Genomic DNA, 15,515 nt, shown 5'->3' on the forward strand with positions numbered 1-15,515 from the left:
TTTCAGTGTGTCTTGCTCTTCTATCCCACAGTAACGGACACATGGTTTCTGGATTTCTCTCAAAGGCTTTAAACTCTGCTACTGTGTTAGTGACTCCTAGATACCCAATTAGCCAACACACCAAGGACGTGAAGACCCCACACCTCAGGCGCACCTGCCTGGCACCACCTCCCTGCCCACCCACCCGAGAGCTCCTCTCACACCAGGGATCACGTTTCCTCCCTTGGTTTCTGGGAGGCGAGGTCTCCGGCTTCTCGTGATGGCAGTGGAGCCGGAGCAGCAGCTTCAGGTGTCCACCCAACAGACCCTCTCCCCACCCCGCTCCTTCAGGCTAAAGAAACTATAATTTTGAAATCCTATCTCTCGAGTTTCTTGTCTGGCTATGGGGGACGCAGCAGCATCTTAGTAGAAGGAGATGCTGGACTTGCCTCCAGGCGGGTTCAGGACTTTGTTGTGGGAGCGAGGCCTCGGGCCCAGCCTGGGCTCATGGCTGTCAACGGTGGGCGCAGGCTCCTGGGCGCGGGCTGCTTCTCTCGGGCCACCTGGCTCACCCGGCTCTTGTCTGGGGGAGGCGCTGGCTGTGGCTGCGGGACAAAGTCAGCACAGCGTCCTGTTAGAGGCTGCCTGCCACCCAACGGGCAAGGGCATGCCGTCCAGGGAAATGTGAAAGCAGAGCAGGTTCTGCCTGCCCCAGGGCTGGGCTGAAGCCAGGCTTGTACTGAAACATGCTTGGAAAAATCCTTGAGGGGTTATCTCCATACTGCTTGCTGGACTCCCCTCCCCTCCATCCCACCTCAAGTATGAAAAGGAAACATCCTCAAAGTGAGCTCGTCTTAAGTGAGGGGCCCAGCAAGGCAAGGCAAGGTTACTCTGGACTTTCTGAATGAACAAATTCCCATCTCTTCCTAATCGACAAAGGGAAATGGTGACCCGAAGGCAGAAATCAGTGCCTGCAGTCAGCTCAGAGGACAATGGGGGACTGACTGGGCCTGACACCCAAGCCCACGAGCGGGGTGGCTCACTGCGGAGCGATCCATCAGGGGGGAGCCCCGCCCCTACCACAGCCCCGCACTGCTCCTCCTCACCCCCCCCCTCCCCCCCCCGTCTTCCCCTCCTTCACGCCCTCTCTTCTGCCAGGTCTGAAAGCGCTGCCCTTGGTCACAAGTTCATTGAAGGCTTTGGACCCTTGCCCTTCACTACATGAGATGAGCTTCTAGAAGAGGACGCCTTGGCCTTAGGCCCAGGCTGACCAGCACTGACAGGAGGTGCAGAAAAGTGGGAATGCTGTCACCAGAAGTAACTGAGCCCATTTCCCCTGCCTCCTTCCAACACAAAACCCTCCCGCAATCACAACTCTGCTGTCTTCACCAGCAGGCTGTGGGGGCACCAGGTTTTCCCTCCCCACCCACCAGCGGCCTCTGCAAAGCGTGGGCCCCAGGGAAGGGACAGAAAATAAGCTCACCTCTAAGGTCCAATGTGTCCTCTCCCTCACACAGGAACACGTGGTCCTGTAACGAGGCAAACCCAGGTCAATCCGCCACTCGGACACCTCCTACCTCGCGCAGGCAGACGATGGGAAAGGCGTGGATGACCTGGGTCTATTTTTACCTTTAAAAAGTTTTTATTTGGACAATTTTAACCATAAACAAAGCAGAGAGAAGAGCCCCGTGAGCCCCCAGGTAACCTGCTCTACAGCAAGTGACATCAGCTTGCTCGCCTCCATTCTGGTCTCAGCCACACATGCCTCCCAACTTCCAGCCCTCCACCCCTTAGTGGGATTATTTGAAAGCAAATCCCATATTTCATTTATCCATAAATATTTCAAGATGTGGCTCTTTAAAATGTCCTAAAAAACTCTCTCGCAACTGCAAATATTAACGACTCCTTAAATGTCTTAACACGTAGTCAAGTTTAAACTCAGCACATGTTCTCACAGTCATCCGTGTTGCACTGTGTCAGAACTTAATTCCTCTTTAGGGCTGAATAATATAACATCACATGTGTACAGCACAGCACATTCTGTTCACCCATTCAACTGCCGATGGACACTTGGGTTGTTTCCACTCTTGTTATTGTGAATAATGCTATTAAAATTAAGTGTACAAGTATCTGTTTGAGTTCTTGTTTGCACAGTTGGGGGTATATATCTAAGAGTAAAACTGCTGGATCATATGATAAATTCTATGTTTAACTTCTTCAGAAACGGCCAAACTGTTTTCCAGTGACTGAACCATTATACATTCCCAAGAGCAGTGTATGAGGGTTCCAATTTCTCCACATCCTCACCATTTCTTATTTTCTGTTTTTTCTGATAATAGCCATCCTAGCGGGAGTTAAGTGGTATCTCATTGTGATTTTGATTGGCATTTCCCCACTAAGGATGGTCAGCATCTTTTCATATGTTGATTGACCATTTGTATGTCTTCTTTGGAGAAATGTCTATTCAAATGCTTTGCCTCCTTTTTTCTGGTTCTGAAATTTTTATTTTAAAAAAATTTATTTTATTCAAGTATAGTTGATTTACAATGTCGTGTTAATTTCTGCTGTACAGCACAGTGATTCAGTTATACATATACATTCTTTTTCATATTCTTTTCCATTATGGTTTATCACAGGATACTGAATATAGTTCCCTGTGCTATACAGTAGGAGGATCTTATCCATTCTATATGTAATAGTTTGCATCTGCTAACCCCAAACTCCCATGCCATCCCTCCCCCTTGCCTCTGCCCATTTTTGAATGTGGTTGTCTTTTTGTTGCTGAATTGTAAGGGTTTTTTACATATTCTGGCTAGATAGCAAATCTTTGTCAGATATGTGATGTGCAAATACTTTCTCCCATTCTGTGAGCTGCCTTTTCATTCTCTTGATAGTATCTTTTGATGCACAAAAGTTTTTAATTTTAAGGAAGTTCAACTTATTTATTTAAATTTTGTTGCCTGTTTTTGGTGTCACATTTAAGAAACCACTGCCGAATCCAAGAATAATATCTGTCCCTATATTTTGAGTTCATTTTTGTACATGGTGTAAGGTAAGGGTCCACCTTCATTCTTCTCATGTGCACATTCAATTTCCCAGCACCATTTGTTGGAGAGACCGCTCTCCCCTCACGAATGATCTTGGCACTTTTGTGGAAATATCAATGAACCACAGATGTGAGTTATTTCTCAGCTCTCAATTCTATTCTGTTGGTCTACATGCCAGCACCATGCTGTTTTGATTCATGTAGTTTTGTAGTAAGCTTTGAAATTGGGAAGTGTGACCCTCCAATCTTGTACTTCATTTTCAAGACTGTTTGGCCATTCAGGGTCCCTTGAGATTCCATATGAATTTTAGGATAGGTCTTTCCATTTTTTTAAAAAAACAAACAAAACACCACAAACAAAAACAAACCAAAAAACCAAACCACACCACTGTTGGAACTTTGATAGGGATTGCAATCCTCAGTCTTTTTAAAAATTACTAAGATCTCCCCCTATTGACTCCATGTAGTTTCCTATATCTTGTATTACTCTGACTAAATCCCTGTGGTGTTGATTGATATGAGGATTGGTCTGACTGAGGCTTGGTTGTTCTGATAAGAATTCAAAGATGGTCCATGGGGCTTCCCTGGTGGCACAGTGGTTGAGAGTCCGCCTGCCGATGCAGGGGACACGGGTTCGTGCTCCGGTCCGGGAAGATCCCACATGCTGTGGAGTGGCTGGGCCCGTGAGCCATGGCTGCTGAGCCTGTGCGTCCGCAGCCTGTGCTCCGCAACGGGAGAGGCCACAACAGTGAGAGACCCGCGTACCGCAAAAAAAAAAAAAAAATTATCAGGAACCCATAAATTCTAAGTATTTGGTGAATTTTAATCCGATGTAGTTACTGTACTTATTGATTGATGACCACTAAAAATAGTGGAATGTTTATGAGGTGAACTCCCCTGTTTTACATTCAGTATTATAAATATCCTCAGCATCCATCCATGATGTGCAGAGAAGGGCAGTGGCCTACCTGCAGTGGGCTGCCCCCACCACCAGCGACCCCCAAGGCTCGAGTCATCACGAGGCTGGAATACATTCCTCTGATGACTCAGGAGAGCTCTGAAACTTGGTGACTAATGACTACAGCCAGGAAAAGCACTGTCACCCATCTTGTCTCTTCCTAATAACATGTCACACCTTCCTCAGAGCCTTTTTAAGAGTACCTGGCTCAAGTTTTGCTTTTCTTACTCTCATGTCTGCTATCTGTATGCAGTCCATACCTTGGGTTTGTTTGGGTGTGCCATGGGTGAAGTAGCAGCGACTGGGGAGCCAAAAATGTCACTGGTCTTCCCACCAGGGGGGTTCAGACGCTGTCGAGTCTGCACAGGCATGGATTCGTCAAATATACCACTTCCTTTCCCCCCTGAAGAAAAAATCAGGATGGTTAGCAACCCGGAACATCCACCCCACCCACCCTCCACACTCGTGACTTCAGAGACCTCCTCTCACCGCAGTGCCAGTCCTGAATTCAGGCCAAGAAGGGTGGGGTGATCAGGTTGACGAGCATCCCTAAAGACCCATGTCAAACCCAGCCCCTTTCTGGGGGCCAGCTGGGGCCTTCCTCACGATTACTGAGCTGTCCCGGGCTTGCCGCTAAGAGTGAGACGGTAAGATGGCATAAAACAGCATTTTCCCCTCTAGAATTTCCTTAACCCTGAACTTTTCATGTTTTCCTGCTTAAGAATCTTCTACATTAAAGCCATGAAAAGTTCTTTCATAGATTAAAAGCAAACACCTGGGGCTTTCCTGGTGGCGCAGTGGTTGAGAGTCCGCCTGCCGATGCAGGGGGCATGGGTTTGTGCCCCGGTCCGGGAAGATCCCACATGCCGCAGAGCGGGCTAGGTCCGTGAGCCATGGCCGCTGGGCCTGCGCGTCCGGAGCCTGTGCTCCGCAGCGGGAAAGGCCACAGCAGTGAGAGGCCCACGTACCACAAAAAAAAAAAAAAAGCAAACATCCGCTAAATTTTGAGGTCAGACAGACAGAACTGAATTAATAACATGCCCTATTCAAGGCAAACCTGTAATCTGGAAAACAACATTTACTGAGAATGACTACTCTCCTCACCTCAATCTGTCTGGAGCTTCCAGTGACAACTAGATGTGTCACTGAATTACAGACATTTAACATCTTTGCTGCCAAACAGAAATGATTTGATGAGCTACAATGAAAATATGCATCTCAGATGTAAGTTCTTTTTTTTTTTGCGGTACGCGGGCCTCTCACTGTTGTGGTCTCTCCCGTTGCGGAGCACAGGCTGCGGACGCACAGGCTCAGCAGCCATGGTTCACGGGCCTAGCCGCTCCGCGGCATGTGGGATCTTTCCAGACCAGGGCACGAACCCGTGTCCCCTGCATCGGCAGGTGGACTCTCAACCACTGCATCACCAGGGAAGCCCTCAGATGTAAGTTCTTATAAGCTGATGGCTAAGGCATGGACATGAGAAGTAAATGCTGACGTTAAACAGGAAGATGCTAGCACATGCCACCAGCCCATCCCCCTCTGCACTCAGCAACCAGCGCCCCCCTTCCACCAAGCGCCCACTAAGATTTATAATCTTACAGAAGAAAGGTGCATCCACAAATGGCTATGAGACCAGACACAAGTTGCTCGGCCCCTCTGCGCCCCACATTCCTCACCCTTTGAACGGCGGTGGTACAAGGCCCTTCCTCACGGCGCTGTGAGGGGATTCAGTGACTCACTGTCGCTTGTGTGTCAAATGCTTACGACAACACTGGGGACGTAAATGCTCAGTGAACATTTGCTAAAGAAGCTTCCCTTGGACACTGTTCAGTGAAAAAGGCACAAAACGATCTAGACAGCACACAGCGTCTTACTGTAAAAGGAAGGGTATTCTTATCCACCTGTATGTGAATAAAGGGCATTGGTTACTCCACTTTCCTCCCTGCAAAGTGCTCCCCTCTGGGGGCCATGTGTCTGCTCAGGAAATGGGGTGGCTGTGGTACAGGGGCTTAGGACTGCTAAACATATTCATTTTTATAGTTGTGATCTTTGTTGACTGTCTCCAGGAAATTCAATTTTAAACAGTCACTTCTTGGCTGTAATAACCCATACTGTTAGAACAGGGGACAGTGCACCGTGAGAGGAGCACGGAGCTCCAAGGAGGAGGAGGCTCCATGGGGCGCTTGTCCCCTCGCAAGCCCTCAGACTTGACCAGCCTTTCGGGACGCCGGTTGGTTGTCTGGGAGACACAAAGCACAGCTCCACAAGGACGGGAACCTGGCCCTGGAAGCTTTTCTGGGCCAGGAGAAGCTTAGAGAACGGGTGGGACTGACTGCAGGAAGATGCACACATTCGTGTCGTTTGAGGCCGATCACAAGCCTTCCAGCCCCAGCCACAGCCTCCCAGGGACCCGCAGCCCTCGGGCTGGGGCAGGCGGCACAGCATGGGGTCAGGACCCAGTGCCAGGCGGGATCCTGCTCAGCCGCTAACCAACTGTGTGACAGCACCTGGCTGGGGTCATTGGTGAGATAAGTGAGTCGACACGTGGAGTGGGCAGAGCAGAGCATGGAGAGGAAGCTCCCAGTCATGCTGCTGGGCTGCTGTTACAAACAGGGTGTCGTCAGCAGAAGAAATGTTTGGACTACAAAGTGGAGAAAAGCTGCTGCCCGAGGTCACCCCTCGCTGCTTGTTACCACGCTGTTGCTGGTCATGCTTAAGTAAATTCTCTCTAAGATCGCATTCAGCTTATTTTAAAATGCAAGATAAAAATAAAAGTAACTCAATTTCAAGTTTTTGGTTAAAGGCACTGCTCATTTAAAAACATTTTAAAAACTATGAAACATGACACAGATAAGTACCTAAGATATAAATAAAGCAAACACCCAAGTAACGATCACAGACAATCACGCGTCTTACAGAATGTTATCAACTCCCAAAAACCTGTGTGGTTCTGCGTCCGAATTTTCTGGAAACTACAAACTTCTTCTAGTTTTACCATGTATATGTCCAACCCTAAACAACACAGTTCTGTTTTTGAATTTTATGAAAAGTAAAATAACAGACACACTGCACATCTATTATTCAACATTTTACCTGAAAGATGAATTCGGCTATGAAGGTGGAAAAGATGCTCAATTCACTCATAATTGAAGAAAAATAAATTCAAGATATGCTTTTTAAAGAACCAAATCACAAGGCACAGCGCCTTGCGTGGGGAGCAAGCGCTACAGACATCCTGGAGCACACGTCTGAAGACCAGTGGAAGCACCAGCATTTTATTTATTTATATTATGATTATTTATTTTTGGCTGTGTTGGGTCTTCGTTGCTGCACACGGGCTTTCTCTTGCTGCGGTGAGCGGGGGCTACTCTTCGTTGCGGTGCGTGGGCTTCTCATTGCGGTGGCTTCTCTTGTAGAGTACGGGCTCTAGGTGCGCAGGCTTTAGTAGTTGTGGCACGAGGGCTCAGTAGTTGTGGCTCGCGGGCTCTAGAGCGCAGGCTCGGTAGTTGTGACACACGGGCTTAGTTGCTCTGCGGCATGTGGGATCTTCCAGGGCCAGGGATCAAATCTGTGTCCCCTCCACCGGCAGGCAGATTCTTAACCACTGCGCCACCAGGGAAGCCCTAGAACCATCATTTTAAACTGACCCAGCAATTCCATTTCAGGAAATTTACCCCAATTGATATATTCAGGAGGTAAGTTGGGAGCACGGGCTTTGGAGTCAGGAAAACCTGCATCCAAAGGCTAGTTCTGCCACCCAGGCGAGCTGTGGACTCAGGCAGGCCAGTGAACCCCGAGCCTCAGCTTCCTCCTCTGTAAAGGGGGTAACGCCACCTATCCCCCAAGCTGTGGAGAAGACCGGCACCCAGCACAGCCCCTGAAAAACACCAAATGACCCACCCGTATCAATCACCACTGTCAGGAGGAGGTCTAAACCAGAAGCATAGATGAAACACGGCACCCGACCAGCCTGGGTTAACTTCCAGTGACGGCCAGTGGCAAGTCCCTTGCTCTGAACGTGCTCCATTAGGCCCTCCCCGGAGTCTGCGGGGTCGAGTCTGCGGGGCTGGACATACCAGCAGGTTCCCTTCTGGGCTGCCCTTGAAATTCATCACAGGTGATTTTCTTCCTTCTTTCCTTGCTTCCCTCCTTCCTCTCTCTCTTTTTTTTAAATGTAAGTTCATTCATCAGTTAGAAAGAGTTCTTGGGTGACAGGAGGAGGCAGAGGGGGGACTCCGGCGTTTGTTAAATGCTCAACTATCACCACAGAGCACTTGGCAGGACAGAAAACAAACCCCAAACAACAGGACCATGAGAAGCAGACATTTTGGCACAGGGCGTCCTGTCGCTGTCATGATACCTTGCGACTGTGCACAACGTAGGGGTTTTCTAACTCTCCAGTCAGGAGGGGCCCAGGCTGCCCACAGGGCATGAGATGGGCGGGGGAGCATGAGATTCTGAGGGCCTGGCAAAGCAGCGCCGCCCCACGCTGTCACACTGTCTAGAGAACCCGAAGCCCCAGAGACAGCTGCAGCCGCGCATGGTGCCGAGCCAGAGCCACGGCTGCTGGTGCACCCACCTCCAGTGCCTCCAGTCTGAGTCTATCTGCCACATCACATCGTTGGTACAAAGGATGAGCAGGGCTGAGCACTCCTGGCCCTGCACCCCCACAAACTGGGTAGGGGAGAATGTTACTCAGCAAGAACCACCTGCTTCTCTGCTATAACTAAATCCAAAGGTACCACTAACCTCCACCCCTCCTTACCCCCCACCCCAAACCACTGAAAACAACCAAACAACCAAAAAACTAGCTTTTGAATCTATTGCTTTGTGTGTCCTCTAGGTCTGTCAAGCAATATTTGTACCCAGAATTGGGGTGGGGTAGGGAGCAGTTCCAGCTCTGGTTCTGCTTGATTTCGTTACTTGTCTGAAATTCTGACTCCTGTGTTGGGTCTCTCAGATCTTTAAGGATGGAACAAACCTTGTCTTCCCCTCGTAGATACAGACAGGGGAAAGCTCCTCAGGTAACTATCACTGTGCAGTCGCTCAGCTGGACCGTCCATCAACCAAGAGAAACACTCTTCTGAGATTCCCTCCCACTGGAGCCACTAGAAGGTGGGTAAGTAGTGAGGAGCCACACAGATGTGTGCCAGGCTCAGCCACCCTTTTTAGTTTCAATCCCACTAACAATCTGATTAAAACTACAATTTGCATGCAATTTCAAGAATCTCAAGGAGTCCATGGGACAATTTGGGGAGCCTCCGTGGTGGGAACCAGAACCCCACCATCTGCCTTTGTACCCTCAGTGCCCGTACACAGCCAGTATCTGGTGACAGATGAGGGGGAGTTCCAAAATGACCGAGCCACCTTCAGGACACAAAGCACAAGTCAGGATAAAACTTTCCTTCCACTCTAGGACTCTGATGGCAGGGGATAACCTGCACCAGAAAATATCTGAAAGGATCAATATAAAGAAAGGGAAATTTTTATCAAAAGAGCAGCACAAAAGAGAACAGGTAGAGGCCAAAGGGTTAAGGAGTCAAAAGCCCATACCAGGGGGATTGGTCCTTTTGGGTATGTTCTGAGGTTCTTCAGTTGATCCAAAAATATTAGATGCCATCCTGTCAGGCCTGCGTGGAGATGCGGCTTCTTCTGGACGATCACTCGGCTCTCCTCCCGGGGGCTTCATGGCCCTGCAAGCAGACAGGGTGTGAGGGACCGACAGATGGCCCGGGCGCCACCATCCAGGGGCTGTGGCACAGCCAGACAGGGCAGACATCTGTGGGAAAACCACACACCGTGGCACGACAAGCTCATGGCCGTTGGCCAGCCGGCAAACCTCCCTTCTTGCCCTTGAGTTCCCTTAAAGGTTTTCTCTGCACATCTTGATTATGCCAAGACCTCCAGAGATGTGCATACTCTGAAGTTACTCCTGTGACCTCTCATTAGTAAAATTAAAGTTTCCATAAAACAGGCAAACTGAGCCAGTTCAGTAGAATTTAATAGTCACTTTAATTAGCAGACAATAGTGCTGGGTGTTGTAGCTCACACTCCCTCAGCGTTTATACACGCTAGCTCCTGTTCCAAAGAACTGACACGGCCACCCTCTAAGGCAGGCATGATTTTCACAGAGATGAGTGTGAGCTAAAGAGAGGGCCACACAGGAAGTAGCAGAGCCAGGACTCAGACCCAGGCAGTCTGGCTGCAGAGCTCAGACTACACCCTAATAATCCTCAACATCCTCTAGAAAGAAACGACGGGGCAGTGCACCATTTACCCAGAGTAAGCTTGACCCAGAGAGCTGCGTCCTCAAAAGGGCAGCCACTGGCCACTGTGGCCAGTGGGCACTTGGACATGGGGGTCTGAGCTCTGATGTGCTGTAGGTATAGATTACACACCAGACTTTGAAGACTCAGCACAAAGAAGAAAAGGCAAAAATATCTCTTTAATTGTATCTTTTACATTGATCACATGTTGAAATAATGTTTTGTACATATTAAGTTGAATAATATCTATTAAACTTAATTTTTCCTGAATCTTTTTACTTTTTAAAGTGTGGCTACTAGAAAATTTAAAATTCCTTATGTGGCTCACATTTCTAATGGAAAGTGTCAGCTCAGACCATGGGGAGCACCACCCCCACTAACCCACGTGAGTCCTGGGAATCTACACCAGGCTGATGATTTCCAGTCCCAAGGTCTGGTACCACCAATGACAAGTTAAACATCAGACAGATCAGAACACACCAGCTGGACCACTGTTCACTTTAGATCAACACATGTGCAGAGTGTCACCCCAGCACACACTGGCATCCTTCAAGTGTGGATTTTAATTAAACACCCACAGAGATCAGTGCTATTCCCACACTCAGTCACCACCAGCCGAATCTACTGTGGTCTCGATCTTTGGGAATCTGCCATGCACTTGGAGGCTGGGTATTTCAGAAGTGGATGAGCAGGACCTTGAGTCACTTTTTATTGCAATAACTGAAGAATTAAGAAAATTCCATAAAGCTCTTCCCTGACACCCCAAGAGCATCGGTCTCCTTCAGCAGGGCAGCATAACACTGAATTCATATGCATCTTTACAGGAAACCTATGGCCACACTGCAGGATCTTAGCTCTCCCACCAGGGATGGAACCTGTGCTGCCTGCAGTGAAAGCGTGGAGGCCTAACCACTGGACCGCCAGGAAAGTCCCAGGACACCTAGATTTTCAAACGTATTTTAAAGCAGAGTTTTAAACTGCTGAGTGGCCCCTGCTCTTTCACCAGTCCTAAGCAAGAGGACTGCCTGTGACCCCAGACATTTAGAAAGTGAAACTGCGGAGCTCGCCACACAAAAGCGATGCAGACACTAGAAGAATAGGATGTTTAACATGCTGTTTCCTCAACAGAGCTAGAAAGGGAGCTGATCATTCGTTGTAATTTAAAGGGAACAGAGTTTTCTGCTCTCTGGCTGTAAAGCAGGACAGCAGAAAGTGCTCGTCTGCTCCGAGGGCCACCAGTGTAGTGTGCCTGCTCACTGGGACGGAGACCGCAGGCAGGCTGCTCGCCACCACCCACGCCGCCACCCAAGCCGAGTGCGCAGTGGGCCAGCCTTCCACATGGGTTCAGTCACATCAGCTTGAAGGAAGGGGCCAGGGATGCCTGTCCAGCAGTTAGCATTTCCTTAAGGATTTGATAAAGAAAAAAATTACTCGGTTTAAGGGAAAAAACCTTTTTTAAAAAAATGACCAATAACCAGACTTAAATTAGAAAGGCAGTAGTAAGATCTCACGTCAGGCCCTCTGGTGGGGGACACCCGAGGCCATCCGACTCCCACACCCATTATAAATCTCACAGCCCCAACACAATGACATTCCTGATTTTTCTTGGCATATTTTCAAGCAGGTCCAACAGGCTTGGGTCTCTGAGATCTGCCATCCTCAGAACTGAACTGAACTTAACATCAAGTCTCATACTGGCATGAATTAAAATTCCTATTTTACTGACTTACTTGCAACACAGCTTTTCTTTCAAACCCTCAAATTGTCAGACCAGATGTGGGGTAGGCTCCCCAGCACTCTCTCCTCTCACATTCCACATCCCTGGATACACGCCTCTCCCTGGCCTCCACCGCTTGCTTCACTCTAACTTGCACGTTCCCTAAGCACCTACCACGGGTGGGCCTGCACCAGACCCTGTGGATGGAAAGACAAGCAAGAGCAAGTCCTGGGCCTGGAGAAGCTCCCCGCTTTCTGGGAAGGCTAGAGCTGTGCAGAGGCAGTTTCCATGTTCTGCATGAGTGATGCCACAGAGGCACTGAGTGTCACTGGAACTCCAAAGACACCTTTGGAGTAGGTAAGGCTCAAATTGTGTCTGCAGTCTCCATGAGGAAAGAGAACCACTGCAGCACAGGAGGTAAGCAATATTTATTTGAAACTGCCAAATGTTAATTTGGGGTGGTGGAAATATGTTATTATATTGTGTACTTTTCTGAATTTTATTTTACTTTACTTTGAAAAGAAGGGAAGGAAAGTGGTGCCCAAGAATGTTGTAGCAGAGAGATTATCGTACACAATGGCCAAGTTTCCTGGGAAGAGGTGGCAAGCGTCTCCACCACAAAAGCTATGGGGTGGCACTAGGGTCGCACAGCCTTGCAGCAGTCAAGCAAATCACACAAGCGTCAAGCAAATCACACAAGCTGGGTCTCGAATAAACCGGACTGAGAGTTAAACAGACATTTCCATAAAAACAGAAGCTCCAACAATGGCTCAAGGCGGCCCTCACAGGCTCACTATCAAGTGCAGGTATCACTTCAACCCTAATTACAGGAGGGGGATGGGAATACCAGTAGCTCAGACGTCTTGGGGATGACCTCACTACATGGGGATGCCTCCCAGTTATGGCTTCCTTTTTCAGTACCCCTTGGATACATTTCAATGAAGACATTCCAAGTACAAAACAGAAACTAAGGGGCACGTGATAAGAAAATACACACAGCTTAAGTGGACCACAGAAACAGCAGAGGCCACATCGACGGTCACCTGGAGGGATCCATGCTTGTGACCCCCCTTCCAACAGCTTATTCCTGTATCCCAGAAAAGCTATGGGGGACCTGCCAGGTTTGGAGTGAAGCTGCAAAATAGACCTAGATTAAATTCTTTACAAATATACATCCTGCAGCTTAAAAGACCTCAGATTAATGATGGCTAAAGCATAATGCTTTTATAGTTCAAAATCCCTTTAACACCAGATAATCCTTCAGCAAGAAAACAAAAGTAGGGTTTTAAGAGAGGAAAACCTGGCCCAGTAATCTTACAGCCACCACTTGATTCCCTTCACAGCTAAGTAAAAAGGCCTGTCGAGCTAGTCAATTCCTCTAAGACAAAGCTGCTAACTGATCCCAAGCAGGAGCTTCCAATCGATCATCCAATTAAGATGGGTTTTCCTTCTCCAACATCCTAAAAGGAAGAATTTTCTCCTTATCCTCTCCAAAAACTAATGCCCCAAAGAAATGTGGGTATCAGTTTAGAACACCAGCTCTGCACTGTCGCCTACAGCTTGGAAGTCAGCCTCACAGCGTTCCTCACAGTGTTTATTCGCTAACTGGACCAATGTTTGCCAGGCATCCAGTGCCAGGCTGTGTAAACAAAGAAAGAGTGTACTTAGTGGACACAACGGAGAAAGTGCTGGGAAGCAGCCCTTGCCCAGCTGGTGTGGGTGGTGCAGAACAGCAGCTTTCAGGCACCAGAAACCTGACTCATTCTGAGCACTCCAGGATATACTTCTGGCCCCATATCAGCACAGATCTAGACAAGAGTGATTAATAGTCACTGTTACGTGGGATAAGGACTCATTATTTGGGTAGGAGTATTACTGAATACTGACCTAACTCCCTCAAATTTACAGGGATTTTATCACTCGAAACAATTCTTTAATTTTATATACTGTTTACCTCAACAGACGTCACACTCTTCTGCTTTTATTGTGGGGCTGGGTCACAGAAAAGGCTCACAATAAAGAAAACTCTTAGGCAGCTGAAGAACCAGCTGGACAACGCAAGCTGGCTCCTCCAGCGGCAGGACACTGCTAGCTCTGGCGACTCTATGTGACTCCCAATACCCATTGCTCTACAAGCTAAAAAGAAAGCAAGCGCGCTGCTATGTGTTCCTGAGTGTTTAAACCCAGTCGAAACTCCTTCTATCACTTGCTGTCCCGCCTGTTTCCTTGTCAGTAAAGTGGGGGAGGGCGCCGCCTGGCTCCCGAGCTGCGGCAGTGCTGAGGGCTCCCGGGACGAGACTTTGCCCCGAGGCCCATCCACTCGCGCACACGCCGCAGGGCCCCAGAATCCCAGCAGCGCCGCCACGCCCGCCCCCCCGCAGCAGACGGCTCGGCCAGCATCTCCGGCGCGCTCGTCAATGAAGGAGCACGTGCTGGGACCGGACGCGCGGGGAGGCGCGCTCAGGCCTCCGGGTCCCGCGGGCGCGCCCACCTCCCCGACTCGGCCCCGGAGGCCCCGGCTCTGTGAGCTCACCGCGGCCGCCCCGCCGCCCCCGCGCATCCTACGTGACCGTGGCTGCGCCCGCGCCGCACCTGGAGCCGGCCCGGCCTCCCTTACTCTCCGGCGCCCGGAACATGTCGGCCGCCACTCGGAGCCTCCCGGCCGCCTCGCCGTCCTTCCCGCTCGGCCCCGCGCGACCCGAGGCCCGCCTTCTCGCTCTTATTGGGCGCCGCCGACACCAGTCAAGCTGCATCAGCCTATCGTGGTGTCGGACTCCGCCCCACGAGACGGAAGCTTGGTGAGGCCTGAGCCGCGCTCGCGGCCGATTGGTGAGAACAGGTACCGCTCACGGCGCCGGGCGCCGCCATTGGACAGTAACCCGGCGGGGGACTGTCCCTCCCCACTCCCCCGAGGTGGGCGGGGTCGGGCACTATCCGGGCACCTGGCCGAAACTCCCCGCAGCCCCGCGGGGGCCTCCCGCCCGCCTCCCGGGTCTGCCGTGCCGGCACCAAGCAGCACCGAGCTGGGTCCAGCCTGTCCGGAGACGCTTGGTTTTCGCCAGCCAGTCAATGGCACGTCGATACGTGGCCAAAGGAAACGGAATCGCAGTTCCTCTGTCCTGCACGTCGTGGGGGCAAGAACACTAACTCAGAAATGGGAAGCAAGGGATAAACTATGCCAGCTGTCTGATTTCTAGCTCAAAAAAACAAAACACATTCAGCATTGTATTGTTGCTCAGTTACACTGTGGACAGCCCATCGATTCCTCTGAGATCTCACCAGATGAGAGCCACTTGGGCTGTTTGCAAAGTGCACACTTAAAAAGAAAAAAGCAGAAACAGTAATTATTAGATCAAGTATTAGTATGTATTTATGCACAATAATAAAAACAGATTTACAAGTTGAACTGGAAATTTAAACATAAGAAGTTTAACAGCTTTTGTTTATTATATTAAATAACCAAACACCTTTTATTCCCCAAATTGATAAAGAATAAATAATATAATTTACAATATGGTACAAAAAATAATCAGGAAGGACAGGCATTCT

The 15,515-nt window shown here is 49.4% G+C and overlaps 1 protein-coding gene across 1 annotated transcript; it reads right to left on the minus strand.

Moving 5' to 3' along the window:
- Positions 1-99: 99 nt before the first annotated feature.
- On the minus strand, positions 100-14,648 carry JPT2 (Jupiter microtubule associated homolog 2). The gene is made up of 5 exons (XM_082857138.1): positions 14,559-14,648; positions 9,537-9,676; positions 4,244-4,386; positions 1,463-1,508; positions 100-584 (listed from the first exon to the last, which is right to left on the minus strand). The coding sequence occupies exons 1-5, from the start codon at positions 14,600-14,602 to the stop codon at positions 403-405; spliced, it is 555 nt and encodes a 184-aa protein (XP_082713264.1). The 5' UTR covers positions 14,603-14,648; the 3' UTR covers positions 100-402.
- Between the last annotated feature and the right edge of the window lie 867 nt (positions 14,649-15,515).

This window comes from Leucopleurus acutus (genome assembly GCF_964270905.1).
Source record: "Leucopleurus acutus genome assembly, chromosome: 16".
Lineage (NCBI taxonomy): Eukaryota > Metazoa > Chordata > Mammalia > Artiodactyla > Delphinidae > Leucopleurus > Leucopleurus acutus.

Coding starts and splice junctions, on each gene's coding strand:
- JPT2 (XM_082857138.1), bottom strand. CDS start 14,602: ATGTTCCGGGCGCCGGAGAGTAAGGGAGGCCGGGCCGGCTCCAG. Junction 4,387..9,536: donor CAAAAGGACCAATCCCCCTG/GTATGGGCTTTT, acceptor TTTTTTCTTCAG/GGGGGAAAGGAAGTGGTATA. Junction 585..1,462: donor GGACACATTGGACCTTAGAG/GTGAGCTTATTT, acceptor TTTGTCCCGCAG/CCACAGCCAGCGCCTCCCCC.